The 20,027-nt window shown below is 40.8% G+C and overlaps 2 protein-coding genes across 2 annotated transcripts; both read right to left on the bottom strand.

Annotated features, from left to right (window-relative positions):
• Positions 1-1,065: 1,065 nt before the first annotated feature.
• LOC148028137 (uncharacterized) lies at positions 1,066-12,401 on the bottom strand. The gene is made up of 6 exons (XM_087689922.1): positions 12,198-12,401; positions 2,210-3,129; positions 1,959-2,123; positions 1,790-1,879; positions 1,527-1,713; positions 1,066-1,448 (listed from the first exon to the last, which is right to left on the bottom strand). Exons 1-5 carry the CDS (start codon positions 12,399-12,401, stop codon positions 1,674-1,676), a joined length of 1,419 nt encoding a protein of 472 aa, XP_087546048.1. The 3' UTR covers positions 1,066-1,448; positions 1,527-1,673.
• Positions 12,402-16,005: 3,604 nt separating this feature from the next.
• Positions 16,006-19,904, bottom strand: LOC148028136 (uncharacterized). The gene has a single exon (XM_087689816.1). It carries the CDS (start codon positions 19,046-19,048, stop codon positions 18,326-18,328), a length of 723 nt encoding a protein of 240 aa, XP_087545942.1. The 5' UTR covers positions 19,049-19,904; the 3' UTR covers positions 16,006-18,325.
• Between the last annotated feature and the right edge of the window lie 123 nt (positions 19,905-20,027).

The following is a 20,027-nucleotide window of genomic DNA, read 5'->3' as shown; positions in this document are numbered from 1 at the left end:
CAAGGTTTTTATATATTATGCATAGTATGTGGTTCCCTCTAAAGTGGATAGGTATGGGAATATCGAAGATTTGCCATTGCCAAGTCTTTCATCTCTAAATTGGGAGATTCCTGACAAGGTAACAGTGCAGAGTTTCAAATTCAAAATATCTCAGGATATTAAAAAGTCCATGACAGCTGGAAGGATCTCACGAAGAATACGTTTATCATGGTTTGTACCCCTCCATATCTTCGTCGCTTGCTTCAAAACAGCAAATTTACAAAGAACGAAGGTATCCTGGTTAAGTAGAAACTTTTCGGAAGAGGATTTGGACAACGCTATAGGGACGCATTGGAAATCTAGAGAGTGCGATTATAAAGGTGATATCTTGAGGTGCAGTGCATGCCCTCAATCCTTGGCTTTGGCTTACAGTATCCCTCGCCAAAATCTTGCTTTGGCCTTTGATTACAGGCGATACAAACGAAGATTGGGTATTTGGGTTCCCTTGGATTTTGATACAGAGAACACAACATATAAACTTGTGGTGCACGTTTTTCCGCATGAAGAAGTAAAGAAGGTGAGTGTTACTTCCAATTGGAGTCTGAAAGATGTGAGGGATACCTTGGAATTGCTAGACAATACATCCCCTAGATATAAGTTCAAAGTGAATGGTGTAACAATTGGTAAAAGAGCCGAGCGCTCTTTCTTTTGTACGAGTTGTTTGTCTCCCACAATTGTGAGTTTGGGACCTTAAGAATGAAAACTTGGCAGGAATTTATCTTAACAGACTATCCTCAAGATATTTTTTAATAGGAACTTCATAAGCTATCGTGAAGCAAGTCGCCTTTCGAATGTGTATAAATAAAATGTACATTGCATCCGATTTACAAGTGAAAATTTTCATTACACAATGAGGTACAAAAATTGCATGAAAATGTACAAGGCCAAAATAATAAGGCTCATGTATAAAATGTACATTACATTCGATTTACAAGTGAAAATTTTCATTACACAATGAGGTACAAAAATTGCATAAAAATGTACAAAGCCAAAATAAAATGGCTCGTGTATGCTTATGTTTGCTATTTTCATTCTTTATCGATTTCTTCAAAGATATTTTTCCTCACAGGGCCTTTCTTTGATTGTTGAAAAAATTTGACCTTTACAGGTAGTCTCATTTCTTGGGGCTTAAGAGGGGATGGATCAAATTTAAGAGGAGAGAGCACTGGCATTCCTTTTTTCTTAGACTCTGCAGCAGTGGTCCCATTGCCTTTTCCCTTGCCCTTGTCTTTACCATTACCATTGTCCTTACCCTTTCCCTTGACCTTTCCCTTGCTTGTGCCCTTTGCCATTGAAGTTTTGGGAGGAAGAGGGGAGTCAGGATCATACGGTGTGATTGCTTTGTCTAGAATCAGCTCGATGCATCTCTCCCTTATCCACCAAACATATGATTCAGGATAGTCTCTACACTGTAAGAATAAATGTTATAAGTTAGTGAAAAGACATCATGATAAGGGTTACACAAACATCAAATGAAATAAACTTACATTCACTCCTTCTATTTGTAACAGCTTTGAATCCACTGTTCTGCAAATGTTTGAGATAACTCTCCATCCACAAGAATGCGCATCGCTTTGCAATGGAACTTCTTGTAGAAGAAAAGTATACGGCCTTTGAGGATCAGCAAGATCCTCCTATGTTGTATCCAAAAATGTAGAAACGAGTCTAGCAGCACTGCAAAAGGAAGCTTTGTAAGTTCAAAATATTATTTATAAAAGAAATCAAAGTAAGTAATTTTCTTCCAACATACATTCGTGCTTGACCGTGAACACCGCTGAGAGAATTCATAAAGATAATTTCCCTTGAAAGACAATTAATGTAGATGAGACTCCAATGCCCTCTGCAAATTCATAAAAGAGGTGAGTAGAAGGGTGAAAGCAAATGAACATAAATTCTCCTCTACAGTAAAAGAAAAATACCTTTCTACATAAGGGAAAAAGATGTGGTAATTTCTCACACTATCGAAGCTACGAAAAAATGGTGAAATATTAGAACCAGATTTTGCAAAAAGTCCCACAGAGAGAAGTGGATCAACAATGTATATGGTTCTTCGGATATCGAGAGTGAGAGAGGACACCAATGCCCTGCAGATAATAGCAAAAGCTATTCAATACCAATTTCATCCAAAATATAATTGAAAAGACTTAACTTATGCAACAAAAAACCTTACCTTATGCAACAAAATACCACGGAATCAGATAGTTGGAGATCCCTTTTTTCCAACATGGGCTTGTCCTCGGGAGATATACTAAGATATTTCTCCTCAGATTCCCCAGCAACATTCACAAGAATCTGCCCATACACTTTGCCCATCCTCTCGTTGTTGACGGGAGCAAGTGATGCGGCTTTCCTCTTGTAAACATCGTCTTCAGTTTCAAACACCTCCTGATTTTTTTCACTCAAGAAAGCCTCTTGCTGGGTGGCACCCCTTGTAGGGTAAAGGTCAGTAACATCTTCAACATTTAGCTTTTTCTCTTTCCTGGACAATTTTGGGGGAACGTTAAGGATTTCAAAGGCTTTTTGATCATTGGAAGGCAAGGGCCTCAGGACTTTGTCAAACCTATACCTCACTCTGCTAATGATGCTGAAATCTTTATTCATAAGGGTGATCCTATGAGCATGGGCAGCAGCAATGTAAGCGTCGTTCATGAAATCAATAACAAAATCTTCTGCGGCCTCTTGCAGGGCAAGAATGGCTGAGAGTTGCCACTTCTTATTTAGACCAGAGACAGTTGCCACTTGAGACAATCTATCAGAGATCTCTTTAACCACCCTTATAAAAGCAGCTTTTGGAATGACATGCTGTATAGCTCTCTGGGCTTTCCTGATCTCACTGAAACATCTTTGCATATAGAAGAACCTGGACTTCCTCTTCCTCTTCTGTGGCTTGGGGTGTTCAGTGGCTTCAGCGGATGTGGGCTCAGGTACCATTGTAGGGAATGAATCTTTCACAGGGTTAGCCTCATCCTTTGCTTCCTCAACTTCAGGTGAAGAAACATTTATGGAAGATGTAAGGACAACACCTGGTGTAGGAGGGATTTCTGTTGTAAAATGCTCTGGAGCCTGTGATGGACCAGCTTCTTCTACCCCCTTAGATTCATCAAATTTTAACTTTCTTCTACCCCCACTGTCCTTCCCATCTAAATACACTCTTCTTGCAGTTTGCTTTGTCCTTGCCATCTAGAAAAGGTAAAATAACAACCAGAAGGACAAACTGAAAGACAAACTGGCGAGGAAAGTGACAAAATGAGCAATTCCGATATGGCGCGATATGAACAAAGCGAGCAGAATGGAACAACGCCCTCGCTCCGTATCAGAGATGAGAAGATGATACGGCGCGAGTAGGAGAAAACGACCACCACGTTTGCGCGCCCTCGCTCCGTATCGGAGATGAGAAGATGATACAGCGCGAGTAGGAGAAAACGACCACCACGTTTGCGCGCCCTCGCTCCGTATCGGAGATGAGAAGATGATACGGCGCGAGTAGGAGAAAACGACCACCATGTTTGCGCGCCCTCGCTCCGTATCGGAGATCAAAAGATGATACGGCGCGATTAGGACAAAACGACCACCACGTTTGCGCGCCCTCGCTCCGTATCGGAGATCAGAAGACGATACGGTGCGATTAGAAAAAACCGAGCTCACCGTTTGCACGCCCTCGCTCCGTATCGGAGATGAGAAGATGATACGGCGCAATTAGGAGAAAATGAACTCACCGTTTGGACGCCCTCGCTCCGTATCGGCACACCTCTTTTTGCTAGCGAAGAGCTCGAGAATTGAAAAGTGTACACGTCGGACAAATGACCACTTATATACCCAGGTAAATCATGACACGTGTCCGATACTGATTGTGCCACGTATCTGCATTTATGGTCCATATGCTACGTGTCAAGTAATGACCGGTCCACTTGTTCGCCACGTGGTTTTCGGCCACGTGTTGCCCAACGGCTACTGCCACGTGTATGACACTAACGGGTACTGCCAGGTGGCATAATCCGCGCCTACATAAGGGTGTGTTTCTTATCTGTACGGCTTTTTTCGGTTTCTGACCTTTGTTTCTATTGCTGATACAGCGCGAGGGCGACTGTTGGTTTTCTTCGCTTTCCTCTCTTCGCTTCGTTTTGGAGGTTCTGTAGATCTAGTCTTTTTTCAGCGTTCCTGAAGCTCGTGTGACCACCTTTGTTGTGGCTCTTCCGCTTCTTACTGGGATCACCGATACGGCGCGAGGGGGCCTTTCCGTCTGAATCGTTTCTCTCTTATCACGTCGTATCGTCAGAAGTTGGAAACATGTTTGAACCCATACAATCCAAGGTTTCTTCAGGAACTGGTAAAAGAAGAAGGCTTTCAAAAGGGTCAAGTGCATCAACAGCTGATCAGCCTGTGCATTCTTTTTCCTCTCCATCCTCTGCCACCAGTGTGAGAAAGCCAAGTACATCTCCAGGGAAGCGAACGCCAGTAGTGAGAGGTCAAGGAGTATCAGAGCTCATTGATATCACTCCATCAGAGAGGCTACTTGATTTTATGCTTCAGAATGGAATGGATCTCTCATTCTATGGAGTTGTGAAAAATATTTTTAATCCTGATTGGGAACTTGACAAAGTTCTGAAATCTTGTGAAAAATATATTATGGAGGACTTTTTGGAGTTTGAAACTCTTGCAGGTCCTTCTGTTGAAGTTGGCACAATTGACTATGTCCATATTCCCATTGGGTCAACAGGAAATGAAAAGGCAGTATTTACTAGGAAGTCCAGGGCCCACTCTATGGAGAGGTTTCATTCAACAGACATATTTTGCTGCACTCATTCCAAAAACTGCAAGATGATGAGAAAATCTGTTGCTTTTATTATATTCACCCTTGTTAAATACCCTATGAAAGCTGAGGAGCAACAGTTGGAAGGAGCAAAGAGTGCCAGCTTTTGCATGTTGGATGATCTGGCAGATGAAAGGGAAACAGAGGAGGTTGTAGATACAGATTTTGAGGCTTCCATTACTGAGAATTTGGATGTTGCTCACTTCAAAGCTGAGACTATCATTGAGGAGAGCCAAGGAGATACAAACCCTCAATCTGATGAGAGTTCTCACCATATTGTTCCTTCCCTGCCATGTATACCTTTCAAGGACAAGGAGTATATTTTACTATCAGATATTCAAAAACTTTTTAATCTCAGGGAAGATTATTGTCTTGCAATCATTGCAGAGGCATCTGATGCTGCTAATGGGATAATTGACACAGAAAATGAAACAAAGGAAGAGATTCTGAAACTTGATAAAGAAACTCTAGATGATAAGTTTATTGATGCTGGTGAGGCATTCTCTCTTTGTTTTAAAAAGGCCAAAGAAGCTGAAAAGGAGTTGAGTATTACTGATGAGGACTTCGATCGCATTCAAAGCGAGCTCGGCATTTCCAATTTTGGAAGAGAGGAGTCTGAATATGTTAAAGAATTGACTAACACCAATGAGACAGCACCATCAATTAATTTATGGAATCCGTTTAGATTGGAGTACGATGAAAATCAAGTGGTAAGATAATTTTGAATTTGCTTTTACACATTGGTAGGTTTACATTTCATGCTCATTCAGTATGGCTTTTATTTGCAGTTGGAGATTGCCGATACAGATAACTTCTTGGGGCGTGGCAAAGGATCGACAGCTGCTAGTAACACCACCAAAGACATTGCACTCGGCCACTACTTGGCTAGGATTGACCCTGAATCCTTTTTTGTACTTCATAGTAGTTTCTCAGAGGACGCAGCATGGCCGATACTTTGTATTAAAGCTCTTACAAGGCTTCTAGGTTTCTCAGGATTACAATATAATGCCCACAAAATAATGTTTTTGGAAAAGACTGCAGCAATTAGGATTTTTGGCTACGGTCCAGGTTACTCCGCTTCTAGAGCAGGATACTTTTTGGCGTTTTCATCCTACGCCTTAGCTGCAGACAGAACTGATGTAAAATCTATAGTTGGCTACAAGAGAAAAAAATTTCTACGTTATAGAGGAAAGATTCCTGAGGAGGAAGAGAATGTGAGGGTTTTGGAAAACTAGCTTTGTATATATTCTTTCTTATATATAAAAGTGCGATTGCTCATGTGTCATTGCCGTCTTTTATTTGCATTCTTTGAAGTTGTCGTCGAAAAAACCAGTTGAATAGCTCCTCCAAAGCATTGCTTTTTGTAACTCCTCCCCCATGCCTTGTGCTTCGAAAATAACTTGTGCGTGCTTGATAGTGGGATTTTTCCATGCCTTGGTTGCTATAAGTTGCTAAGGGGCCATGCTCCTCCACAAAGAAAGGTCCATGAATATGAAGAATATGCTGCAATACAAAGTAACACAAATTTTATACCAATTGAAAAACCTGTCAAAATAAGCCGATATTAAATAATTATTACTTTACCAGATAAAAAGTGATATCTTTTTCTCCCCATGCCTCTTTTATCGCCTGAACAAGCTTTGTGATTGATCTTTTGAACTCTTCCGCATATGTATATGTTGTCTTATGTTGCCTGAGGAGTTTCAGAAAAACATCAAGGTGTATCCAGACCTCCATTCTAAGAAACGCAAGCCTCGGCGTGCTTGCAACATTTGTTGTGATCTCACATAGCTCTCTCCAACACTCCCAAGCCGCATTCACCTGCTTTCCTGAATGATTTCCTAAGAATCGTCTAGCTTTTGAGCCTCCCATAGAGACATCGGCCAAGATATCTCTTGTTTTTCCTGAAAGTATTGGATCCTTTCTTAAGTGAACTTGGCCCCCATGAAATCCCATTTTCGATAGCAATGCCTCGCATTTATCAATACACTCATCTGATAAAGATAATGGCTTAATGGAATATACGTAGTCGAGATGCAACCTGAGAAGCTTATCGATTATTATAATCTCTGCATGCAAAGTACAAATATGAACATTCTTAAGAGAGATGGAAAGAATGGGATCCCAGATGTCTTCTATGTTTTTAAATTTACTCAAATCTATAGAGTCTCTATTTGGGGCTCTTCTTACTGGTCGCAAACTACTCCAATCTTTGGATCCAATACTTTCCATGCAATAAATGCAAGGATATTTTGTATTTGCACCATTACATATTCCAAGCATACATTTGATAGTTTTCAAATCAGCACTCATATGCCATTCCACATTAAATTTACCAACCCCATCAACTACCAACATTTCGCCTTCACTTTGAGACTTAATGATATTTGGAATACCTGTATGGTTGAACAACCATTTCAACGTTTGATGATTTTCAATTGGTACCTGGGCTGCACCAATCCACCAAATCTCCATCTCGGATTGGATCTTATGCAATGGAGCTTTGCCCTCGCCATTGCCATGGTCCAATGCCATGTTCATGAGGCAAATGCTAATTCTTTCCATCTTCTATCCCTTTTGAATCTGTGCTTCATCCAACTTCAAGGCAAACTTTAGAACACCATAACTTTCTTCTACTGTGATTTTATACATGTGAACCATTGCAATTTGCACCTTTTTTAGATCAACCCATATATTGTTAAACTCATTGTAATCAAAAATTGCCTGTTTTTTTTATTTTTCATAGGACATAGACCTTTCGATGTGAAAGTAATCTCCAAAAACATGTGGAATCTTGCGATTCATGGAAATTCTTGCAGTGGAAACTGCAAGGGCTCGGGGCAATCCAAATATAGTTACCCTATTGCGTTTAAGATTTTTAAACCATAATCCAGAGATAGCACGGTAACCTTTTCGACTTATACCCACAGTATCGCATGTCTCTACGATTTCATTTGCTTTCACTGTGCCTTTTAAATCCTTCACTAACTCTCTCAGAGTTGGACCTCTCAAATCCACATTTTCTGGTGACTTAAGAATCCTCAAAATGTCTTTCTTATTCATGGTTTCCTTCAAAAGTTTGATTCTTTCCTCATTCTCTCGGATATTTATGCCTAATATGTTAGAGACATATTTCTTTGTAAGATTTAGTCTCCTTTTCTTTGCTCTCTCACACAAGCTGGTTATATTTTTTAACGGTCTCTTCCTCTCTCTAAATCCTACTGGAGTTTCTCTCAAGCGTATTAGCTTATTCTGCAATGAATTATTAACATTTTTCAAAATATCAATCTGACTTGTCAACTCTAAACTTTTTGTTTGTGTAGTTTCTAGTGCTTTTTTCATTTCGTGCACTTGGGCTATATATGTGTAAGATGCAGAGTATAACCTCATACAGTAGCCAAGCATTCCATTATAACCTTCTCCAGCATATCTTATATAGTCATGGACATTCAAAAAAGGAGGTGGTTTACCTGTAGAAGGATCCCTGGGATAGATATTTCCATCCACCCACAAATCTATATGCTTCATTCCTTGTGTTCGCAACCTGTTGGCTTCAATCTCATCTATCAATACTCGATGATGTATACTTCTCCAAGATGTGTAAGTCGGATCTAGCTGAATAGATAGCTTGTATTTACGTGTGCTTGCGCCTGTGTTATTTGAAGTAGTATTGCTAGACATTCTAGCAAATGAACCGAGCAAGAATCTCACAGTGATAGAAAGCAAGTGCAGCAAAAGGAATGGTAAAAGAGAATAGTGTATAGAAAGAAAACGCGGGAGCAAACAAATGCGAAGTTCGTACGAAAATCTCGAAAATACAAAATCTCTCGAGTTCCAAGACAATAAACGGTCGAAAAGGTGACCCCTGACCTGGATTAAAAGATGAGGGCAATTAATGGCCGACCTCTTCAATGAACCAAATATTCTCTCATTAATCACATCTGGACAACCAAATTTAGAGGTTTTATTCTTCCTAAACCTCAACTAATTAGCAACTTAATCACTTTCTTACAAGTGCCATTTTTGAAGCGTTTTTTGCCCTAATGGTGTATAGAGAGAAGAATGTTTTTCTCTTTATTTACTTCTCTCTTTCTTTTTGTTAATGAAGAGTGTATAGAGAGAAGAAGTGAGAGAGATCAACGTGCACAAGGGAGATTGAGAGAGAGAGAGGGGGGGGGGGAGGGTTGCCACCGCCAATCCACCACAAAAAAAGAGGGGACAACTGCAAAGAAGAATGAGGAAACCCGTGAAGGGGAAGAAGAAGAAGGAGAGAAGCGCGAAGGGATTCTTCTTCAAGCTTTGCAATAAGTGCATTATCTCTTCTCTCTTTGTTTTTCTCTTTTCTTTACTTCTCTCTTTCTTTTTGTTGATGAAGAATGTATAGAGAGATGAAGTGAGAGGTGCGCAAGGAAGATTGAGAGAGAGAGAGAGAGAGAGAGAGAGAGAGAGAGAGAGAGAGAGAGAGAGAGAGAGAGAGAGAGAGAGAGAAAGAGGTCGCTGCCACCGCCAATCCACCACAAAAAGAGAGGGGACAACTGCAAAGAAGGAGGGAACCCGTAAAGGAGAAGAAGAAGAAGGAGAGAAGTGCAAAAGGATTCTTTTTCAAGCTTTGAAGTAAGTGTATTATCTCTTCTCTCTTTGTTTTTCTCTTTTCTTTACTTCTCTCTTTCTTTTTGTTGATGAAGAGTGTATAGAGAGAAGAAGTGAGAGAGATCAACGTACGCAAGGGAGATTGAGAGAGAGAGAGAGAGAGAGAGGTCGTTGCCACCACCAATACACCACAAAAATAGAGGGGACGACTGCAAAGAAGAATGAGGGAACCCGCCAATCTAGTGTCAGTTGGATAGATGATTTCAACTAATACACGTGGCTGTACATTCGAAAGTACAAGGATGAGGTACTCAATGTCTTTAAGAAAATGGATTTATAAAGAGAAATGCAAGTCAAATGGTTCGTTGGAAAGGTATAAAGCCCGGCTCGTCGCAAAGGGATATGCACAACAATACGACCTAGATTATGAGGAGACTTTCAGCTCGGTTGCCAAGATGGAAATGGTGAGAATAGTCATTGCATTAGTGGCTTCTAAGGGCTGAAAACTATGAAAAATGGATGTCAAAAATGCATTCCAAAATAGTGACTTGCTTGAAGAGGTATATATGGAGTAGCGTGAGGGTTATGTACACAACCTGAGGTGTATATGGATGCTAGCTAGCAACCCCGTCTATCATGCTAGATCCAAACACATAGAGATTCATTACAATTTCATCAGAGAAATGGTACTTGCAAGACAGATTGATCTACTTCATGTAATGACAGAAGACCAGGTAACCAATATCATTACCAAATCACTTGGTAAAGAGAAAGTCGTTTGTTTCATGGATCTACTTAGAGTACAATAACTAGTTTGAGCTTAAGAAATGGAGTTTAAGAAGGGGGAGGATGAGCTTGATTCTTTTGATCTTAAAACACCTCCATCCATTGAGACTGAGGGTGAAGACAAGAAAGAAGAGATAAAAGATGACTTAGACGTAGGTAAAAATAAAAAGGAAGAAGTAGAGCTTAGAGACACTACCACTCCCTATATAAGTGTTTCGGGCTCCAACACCATGGTATAACTCTTACAGATTTCCAAATGCTCCCCCAAAAAGACTTGAACAAGTTTAGAATAAGTTGGAGTGAGAAAAAGATCAATGGGACTTATTCATACCTCAAGGTCTTGACTATAATGAAAGCTTGAAGTGAAGCTCTTCTTCTTAGGCCTAACAAGTGATAAAAAAGCTCCTTGAGTAATACTTTTTTAAATTGATTATATCTAGCTTTTGCAATCACAAGCTCTTTTTCTTCTCGGACCTAAGCAAGTGATGAAAAAGCTCCTTGCGAAATACCTTTTCGAATTAATTATATCTTGCTTTTGCAATCAAAGGATTCAATATTTTTTTTTAAATCTGATACACAATTTTCTAACATTAGGTATAGGCAACATTGGCAAATGAATTATGTAGGACTATTTAGTGCATATAGCCTAATTCTTTTCCCCTCTATAACCATCACGATTTGCGTCGGAAATTTACTCTGCAACCGTCGCTATTTGCGTCGCTAACGCAATTAGCGACACTAATAGCGATGAATCAATCGTGTCACTAATATCAATGTGAATAGCGATGACGGGGGTAATTTTTTCCATGAATAATTCCGCCGCTTTAAACATCTCTATTGGGTCTATATGTTGTAGTGAACATCGAAGAGTTGTCTTGTATTGAACAATGAGACAACTTCAAGAAATTGAAATGAAGAGTGTTGGCTAACATTCAGGTTCTCAAAGCTAATACATGTATAAATTAACATTAAATATAGTAATAAATATTGGAGGCCCTCTTTCATTTCTGTAATAAAGCAAATTCAACCTAGGCTTAGGAGCTAGACACATCAATTAGAGTTAGCTATAAATAGTGGAGTATGGCCAAATGTGAAAACTTTTTTTTCATTTTGAAATACAACTCCTTGTTGAGCTCTTGAGGTCATATCCTCCCACCATTCATGGAGGTGCATATCCATGTCCACCCTACTTGGAGGTGAGTATCCTTGTCCACCATTGTAGAAGGTGAGTATTCTACAGCAGCTTATCATCACTTGATTCTCAGCATACCATCTATTTTCCCATTTGTACATCTCATATGGAACATGGATCTTGGCTATGGCAGTAGCATTTCTTGTTATTGTCAGCATTAGATGTTAGATCTTGTGTATTTTCTTGTATGAGATGTCAGCTTTATTACATTGGTATCAGAGCATGGATTTCTGATCCATGGGAAATGTCATTTTCATGGAAGATCTGGTTACATTGATCTTGGTTGCTGTGTCAAGTCTAACGGCAAGACATCCACAGTTATCCATGGCTATAGTTGAAGACATTATGGAGGTTATTAGCCAAAGGATGGTGGTCTTCTTGCTATTTTAAACAAGTCAACATCAAATTAAAGCCATGTTTGGAGCCTTTCTTGTCAAAAGAGAAGGGGATTGGAGTTCGAGACAACGGCATTAGTTTTTTTTTCTGAGACTCAGGGTCTTTCACGAGGGGGGGTGGGCTTGCCTCCCGTGGACTTGCGGACCCTCAAAGCAGCAGCAGAAGCCAGGGAAAGATCCGCTGGCTGCTGTTGAGAGAATCACAGTCAGGCACTTCTCAACGAGCTCCATGCACTTTCTAAATAGATCCATGTTGAGCTCTTCAAAACGAGCTCGCGTGATTGTTGAATAGAAATCAATGCCTTCGTAAAGGGAGTCAATCTCAATGGTTATTTGAGCATTAGATGAAAGTGTCCTCTTCGCTCTTTCATAGGCTACTCTCAACCTCCGCAGGGCTCTGGCATTTCCTGTGCGTATCACCAATAGTTGCTTTCACTTCAAAGATGCCTTCTTCTATAGTCAGGAGGGACACATCAAACGTACCACCACCAAGATTGAAGATGAGCATGTTCTTCTCACCAACGGTGCTTGCTTTTTTGTCCAGACCATAGGCAATAGCTGCAGCAGTCGGCTCATTGATAATTCTCATTACGTTCAAGCCAAAAATCATGCCAACATCCTTGGTAGCCTACCTCTGTGAGTCATTGAAGTATGCAGGCACTGTGACCACAACATTTCTTATGCTAGTCCCCAAGTAAGCTTCGACAATCTCCTTCATTTTGGTAAGCACCATGGAAGAGATTTCCTCCGCAACGAACTGCTTCTCCTCGCCTTTGTAGTGCATGACAATCATAGGCCTATCGCCAAGCCCAGCTATGACCTTAAATGGCCACATCTTCATGTCACTTTGAATAGAAGGATCCGAAAATCTATGACCAATGAGTCGCTTCGCAGGCTCCATGTATTTTCCGAACAGGTCTATGAGTGCACTGGTGAAACTCGCCTTGTAGGTGTTCTCATGGCTCGACTTATGACTTGGAGAGGCCAGGGTTGTTGAGGGAGTTGCGACAAGCAATGGCGAGTGATCTATGAGGACGTCTAGTACTTTGAAGCCCCTCAAAGATTCCTTGTTTGGATGCGTTTCTCACTCAGCAGGGCTTCCATTTTGGTCAAACAGCAGAGCTGCAAGTGAGGCCTTGAGCAAGTAGCTGGCCATCATTTTTCATAATCATGTGATGAAAAGCAGAATCGCCATTAGCCTCAGCTACGCCATTGTGAGTGGCACTTCCTCTTGAAGAGCTAGACTTAGACTAAACAAGTGCTGAAGAGACTTGCACTTTTACTGGGGACTGGGGAGGTGGAGTCATAACGGGTGGTTGAAACAAAAGTGATTTCTCCGCTTGTGGAATTGGGGACATGGCACCACCAATCCACTGAAGAGATTCATCAGGTGGCAACCCATGGGCTTGCTGGTTCACAAAACCAGGATCCTGTGAAGGGACCTCAACTTATGGCACATGAGGATGCTGGCCAAAATTCTCTTTCCCTGGCTCAAGAGTCTCAGCATCTGAGTGATAGCTGACATCTTTGCTCATGCTGTCACATTGATTTTCTTTATCCTCATTCAAATAAGCAGTCTCCCATGGACGAGCATCCATCCACCGCTCAAGTCAACTCCAACCCCAATGAGATTCATCATGATCGCCATCACCTACCCTTTCTTGGAGATTGGGAACAGATCATGAATTGTACCTGCAAGCATTGATTACATCAGGAAAAGCTGAGCAATGCACGAAGAAGATGTTTCAGAGAATTATGGGTACCAGAGAGTAACATTGAAGCAAAGTCTGTGTCCGTGGACAGTGAGGTGTGTGAACCTTGATGCATTAATTGAATACTCAATCTGGATGACCAGAGAGTAACATTGAAGCAAAGTCTTATTCACCGAATTCATTCATCAACCATCGAAAAGATGCCCCAGGTTCTTGGCGATGCAATATGCTCTGTGGTTTCCACCTTTGTACGATATTGTAGTCTTGAAATGCAGAAGCATTGTAGCTAATGGGGTTATTTCCTGTCAAAGGCCGAGAATTTTGCAATCCTTCTGCAAAAGTCCCAATTTGTAGCTTTGCAAGAACTATCTTGGCAATCTTTTCATAGACCAAGGACGGGAGAGCTCTGTCTTGGACGAAGTTCTTGTGGAAAAGAAGTTGTGTGAAGCCTTCTTGGGAAAAGCCTCTAGTCCTTGAGAGAATTTGCCAATTTGATAGTGAAATGCAAGTAGGAAATAGATGTGTTGAAAGAGTCACCAATATTTGAAGGATCTTCATCAATATTGAAGGTATTAGACCATTTCTTGAAGGTTGGAAATCTTGGACACCATAGATATTGCCTAGAGCTTAAATTATTTGGGGCTCTTCTTCAAATCCTGGATCCATTTATGCTCTTGGAAGGCTCATCAACACTTCTCTTGAAGATTCAACAAAGTCTTGTACCATTTGGTTCTTCTTCAACAAGCTATGGTTCATGGAGAACCATTGGAGCATTATTGAGTAGAGTATGATGCTGGGATATACTACTATTTTGGTTCAAGCAATCACAAGAATTTTGCAAAGATAAATGTTTCTTTAGCATTTTACTACAAGATTGGCTTTGAGGAGTTCATCAAGCAAGCTCGAGTAACTAGGTATCTTCTTACCTTTGAATCTAATTGGTATGATTCAATTCATTGGGTACTTTGAAGCTTGCAACCAACTAAAGCTATATTGGAGTTTGTTTCTTGGTTAGCTCAATCTTGAAGCAACTTATTGGAGTTCTCAATGCTTATGGTTTTTGCTTGATCAAGTGGTTGAGAGTATGTAGTAAGGATCAATTGGGCTATTTGTAGAGCAATTCTTGGATGTATCAAGGATGTATTTGCAGGGTTTGTGCATGTCTAATCAGTGTTCTTACTGATCTTAAGTGCCTTACAACTTTCCCTAGATGAAAAGTAATGATTATGAGGCAAAATAGGGTCATTACAGTGCCAAACAGGGTGCAATCCAAACAGGGACAGATTTGGGAAAGTTGCTACAGAAATTAGTAGCATCATTCTAATGACAAAGTAACAATTGGAATTGATACTAGACATCACAAGCTTCGAGTGGAACTATCAAACGCTTCATTTGGACACATATTTCTCAAGCTAGAGCCTATTTAGTACCGGCAGTTCACTAGCAATTCACTGTGGACAGTTCTGGAAATTCTTAAACAGAGAGGGGTATTGCTACTCCTAAATTCAAACCAAGATTCCTACTTGATACTAGACATCTTAAGCTTCGAGTCAAGCTATTGTACACCTTATTTGGACTTATATTTTTCAAGATAAGGCTGATTTTGTACCAGTAGGTCACTATGGACAGCATGTATAACAGGAGGTACACACATGTAAGTGTGAGACCTATGCTCAGTCAAAGGCAACAACCTAATCATCATCATTCCTATACACATCAAGTGCACGAAGGGCATTGTTCTTATGATGATAGATCTCATAGGTATTCTCCTTATGGTCAACAAGAGTATGCAGGGAATTACCATATGGGGCAGCATTCATATGATCATAATCATGGTTATTTTCATGAGACTGATGGGCAGCATCAACCTTATGCAAATGAGAAAAATATGGGAGCAAATGATACCTATGGAATACACTATGCAGAGTACCAAGGTCAGCCAACATACGTTATGGATAATCATTTTGAAGAAGAAGAACCCATCCATTCTTTCTCATTCAACAATGTACATGGCACCTATGTGTCAAGTCGCATGTTTGAGAATATCACTTCAAAAAGGTTTTGTTATAAATGCGGTGAGAAGGATATTTGTGGTCACATAAAGGTATGCAGGGCAAAACATGTTAAAGTATCGGCTTTCCTAGAATTTCCTACTCCCTATGGCATTCAACGAAGGCTTATACCTCACCAAGAGTTGAAGGAAATGTGTCAGCAATTCATATGCTATAAATGTAAAGAACAATGGACTCCTAGTCATGACAACTACTGCAGAAACAAACATTTTGCTACAGCCATTGTTTTGGAGGATTTAAGTGAATATGAAGAAGGGGATTACCAAGTTCAACAACAAGAGTTTTATGGAGTTGAAGTTGAAGACAAAGTTGAAAATAAAGCTGAAGATAAAGATGAAAATGAAAATGAAAATGAAGATGAAGTTGAAGTTGAAGACAAAGCTGAAGATGAAGATGAAGATGAAGAGCAAGAGGATACACATGACAAAGTTGATCAAGAGTACATTAGTGTACAACAAGAAGAGCAAACTCAAGGTTTACATATATTTCATGATGATGTTGAAGAGGATTATGTTGATCATATATGTCATGAAGATATTGAGGCATCACATGAAGATATTGAGGAAACACATGATGGGTTCTATCAACCCATTGACAACTTTGGTATGCTACAACCAATAGAAGAAGATGTTGATTGGAATGCATATGGAGATGTACATGAGAAAAATGTTTGGAATGCATATACTTTTGATGAGAGTATCAATGAAGACATGCCTTATGATGATGATGATGAGATATCTTTTCCCTATGATCCGAGTAATCATGATGGAGATGATTCTCTCTTTCCTTTTGACCCGGGTGTTTTGACATTTATGGTTCATGACAATCCTACTTCTCTTGATGGTTATTATCTCGATATTCCATATGACCCGAATGGTCTTATACTAAGAGAAAGTCATTTGCAGCAAGGCATCCTGCATACAAAACTTAATGATACTTTGTTCTCATGGTTTCTTCATGGTTTATATGGGAGAAAGGCTGAAGAATATGGATTTTCCTGCAGAATACAGCTTGATGTATTAAATTCCTGTCATGGAATAAAATGATTTATCTTTGTCAAAATCATGGATTTTTGCTTGGAGAGGGTAGTCTACATCATATACTTCAATATGACATATCATTTGTCCAATTTGGATGTGTCTATCGAAAGTTATGCCTATTTTACTATGGTAGCCCGGTTATGCCAGCATGCAAGAAATTCACTATAGATTTCTTGTGGAGCTTCATTGATCATGGGATCTTTTCAGCCACATATGCTTTGATCTACTATTTCATCCATTGTATTCTTTCCCATTTTCTCAAGCTTTGAGGACAAAGCTTCTTTAGGCCAGGATGGCTTGTAATAAAGCAAATTTAACCTAGGCTTTGGAGCTAGACACATTAATTAGAGTTAGCTATAAATAATGGAGTATAGCCAAATGTGGAAACTTTTTTTTCATTTTGAAATACATCTCCTTGTGGAGCTCTTGAGGTCATATCCTCCCACCATTCATGGAGGTGCATATCCATGTCCACCCTACTTGGAGGTGAGTATCCTTGTCCACCATTGTAGAAGGTGAGTATTTTACAACAGCTTATCATCACTTGATTCTCATCATACCATCTATTTTCCCATTTGTACATCTCATATGGAACATGGATCTTGGCTATGGCAGTAGCATTTCTTGTTATTGTCAGCATTAGATGTTAGATCTTGTGTATTTTCTTGTATGAGATGTCAGCTTTATTACAATTTCATAAGATTCCCCCACCCTTTTTTGAGGTGTGCAGTTTGGACACCATGCCTTACAAGTCTTGTAAATATAAGAGTTTTGAGAGTCAATTGTGATGTAGTTCCAAAGAAGTCCATGAGCTTATTTCACTTTTTATATCCGTAAGCTTCTACGTTCTGCACACTTTAATGCAATGTTAAATAGCTTACTTGGTGATTGAAAATGTATGTCTCTTCTCGATGAGAGAGTCATGGATTGGTTATTACAAATGTATGTATCAATGGGAGAATCATGGATACATTTGTCCCCAATGAAATATTAATAATGAATTGTAAATACCTTGTACAAAATGAAAAACATAACGAAAGTGACTGGTGGAGAGTCATTGCACTTAATCATGCAAGGAGCCAATGGGTTTTTGAGCAAGTAAAATAAGTGGCTCCCATGTGTGAACGACAAAAAGATAGGCCGAGCTCCTATCATCAAAATAGCTCCTCATTAGGAGCCTATGAGCCATTCTATGTAACTTTAACATGATGATCATCTTTGCAATATAAATGACTAGTGAGCATAAAAGTTTAGTCTTGAAATCTCCACGAGTTTTGTTTCTCGCCACCTATTACTATTTGAATCATTGAATGTGACTTCCACAATATACATGATGGACTTCTAGTCTAAAGGCTTACGATGGGCCTACTATTATACTTCACCATCTTTGCAAAATCGCCACATTAGGGAATTTGAGCCATTAGGGATGGGGACATAACTGGGGGAGTGAAGGAGAGACCTTTAGGGTTAATGATTGGATGCCCACTCTTTGTTTGTGGAAGTCTAGCAACTCAGCAAGTAAAGTAAGCTGCCTCTTGAACCCTCGTTAATTAATTCATCATCATTGCCATTGAATGGTATGCCTTTCCTCATCACAGTTTGAGAAGAGTGTAGCTCCAGAATTGCGTGCGACTCTGATTGAAGGAACTCGAAGGAGATGGAAAGTTGATACCTGAGAGTAGCGCCACTCTAAAGGAAGAAGATGATTCTGTCTTTGAGATGAAGATGGTGGTGATGATGGTGCTGCTGGTGATGAAGGCCAATGGAGGGCCTGACCTCGTCATGGTCCTCGCCTAGCACGACCGGAGCCGCAGTGACATGAGTGAGGAACTGGTTCCCTGCAAACAGATCGCTCGCAAGCCGCGTCTCCTTCACGAGTCTGCTCATGGCCATGGCAGCCGGCGACCCCAGCTGCCTGGAAACCCTCGGGTGTGCCTCCATGGCAGAACCTGTGGCTTCTCCGTCGGCTCGAGAGTGGCGTCTCGCTGAACCCTCCCGCTGCAAACAGGTGGGCGCGGCCTTGGCGGAGGACGTCCGACCGAGCGTCAAGACCCTAGGCAGATCGTCGTACTCCTCTATCTTGCAGCTTGAGAACCTCTCGTACGAGGAGGATGCGCCGGAGAGGCGAAACGGTGGCGCGGCAACCACGGCCGGTGTGCCCGAAGAAGAAGAAAGAGAAGAAGAAGGCCCGGCGCAGTAGGGTTTTTCTGTTGTTTTCGAGAAAGTGGCTGGAGAAGCAGGAGCTGCCGTTGTTGCTTTAGAAGTTCTCTTGCTCTTCCTCAGGATATTTGCCACCATCGTGAGCTTGGATGTTGTCTTGGCCTTCACGAACATCTTGCACAGAGCTGGTACTCTTCTGCCTACCGACCACCATTGCAGTCCTTTCCAGGACAGGAAAGGCGGGCGTGCCATGGCACAGAGAGAGAGAGAGGGTGTGTGTGTGTGTGTGTGTGTGTTTCCGATTGAGAAGAGGACAGTCGACAGTGCACACCTGTGGTAGCAGATTAGTTTCTGAATATCAAAGAGAGGACAAACGAAGAGAGAGCAGGCATTAGTGTGTGAGTGAGAGGGTGTGTGTGTGGTTCAATGGCAATTATGAAAATCAAGAGCTATGGCAGCAAGAAGATCGGAAGCTGAATAAGATGGGTTAGCAAAGAGAGGACAGCATTGCACAGGCACAGAGAGAGAGAGAGAGAGAGAGAGAGAGAGAGAGAGAGAGTGAGTGATGTTACAATGAGAATAAGAAAAGTGAGTAGCTATGATTGCAAGAATATTACAAACTGAAGAGGATGGATGAGCTGAGAGAGTAGTACAAGCATTTGACAGAGAAAGAGAGAGATGTGTCTGCTGCTCAATGGAAGTTAAGAAAATGAAGTGGAACTGCGGCAGACTAGTAGTAGCAGGAGAGACTGAGAGAGGATTAGCAACGAGAGGAAGTATTCAGGAAGGACCAAGATGCAAGGCTTTGCAGAGAGCAGCTAGATTCGATTTGAGGTTGGTTAGCGATAAGACGCTCAGACTCAGCACTGTTCTGGGGCAATTGGTTGTGGGTGAATGATGAATGTCGAGTCGGGTTTTGCAGTGAGATTTGTTCTTCTCTGCCCTCGGATTTCTGCACCCTTTGCACAAACCCCATTATACATTCCTGTCCACTGTCTCACGAGAATAAAGTAGAAAGAGGCTCTCTGTCTCATCAGGACTGGGTGGCACAGTCTCCAGTGTCCACTCTGAGTCTCTCTCTCTCTCTATCTTCGGCCTCTAGCTAGTAGCTACTAGCTAGTATCACTCTCCTCTGACCAGTGCTCACATAAAACCGTCCTTTAATGTATTTTTTCCAAGCAAGATTGAAAATTGACTATTTTTTTAGCATTTTAGTTATAAAACAAGCTAC

This window comes from Lygodium microphyllum, chromosome 12 (assembly GCF_053477565.2).
Source record: "Lygodium microphyllum isolate KBCC chromosome 12, Lygodium_microphyllum_v1.1.10, whole genome shotgun sequence".
Classification (NCBI taxonomy): domain Eukaryota; kingdom Viridiplantae; phylum Streptophyta; class Polypodiopsida; order Schizaeales; family Lygodiaceae; genus Lygodium; species Lygodium microphyllum.
The sequence above is the reverse complement of the archived record's forward strand: the minus strand, read 5'-3'. Positions and strand labels throughout refer to the sequence as shown.

Excerpts from the sequence above, each read along its gene's own strand:
- LOC148028136 (XM_087689816.1), bottom strand. The coding sequence starts at position 19,048 with ATGGCACGCCCGCCTTTCCTGTCCTGGAAAGGACTGCAATGGTGGTCG.
- LOC148028137 (XM_087689922.1), bottom strand. The coding sequence starts at position 12,401 with ATGAGAATTATCAATGAGCCGACTGCTGCAGCTATTGCCTATGGTCTG. Across the intron at positions 2,124-2,209 it reads GTGGTATTTTGTTGCATAAG|GGCATTGGTGTCCTCTCTCA; the intron begins GTAAGGTTTTTT and ends TATTATCTGCAG. Across the intron at positions 1,880-1,958 it reads TTTTTCCCTTATGTAGAAAG|AGGGCATTGGAGTCTCATCT; the intron begins GTATTTTTCTTT and ends ATGAATTTGCAG.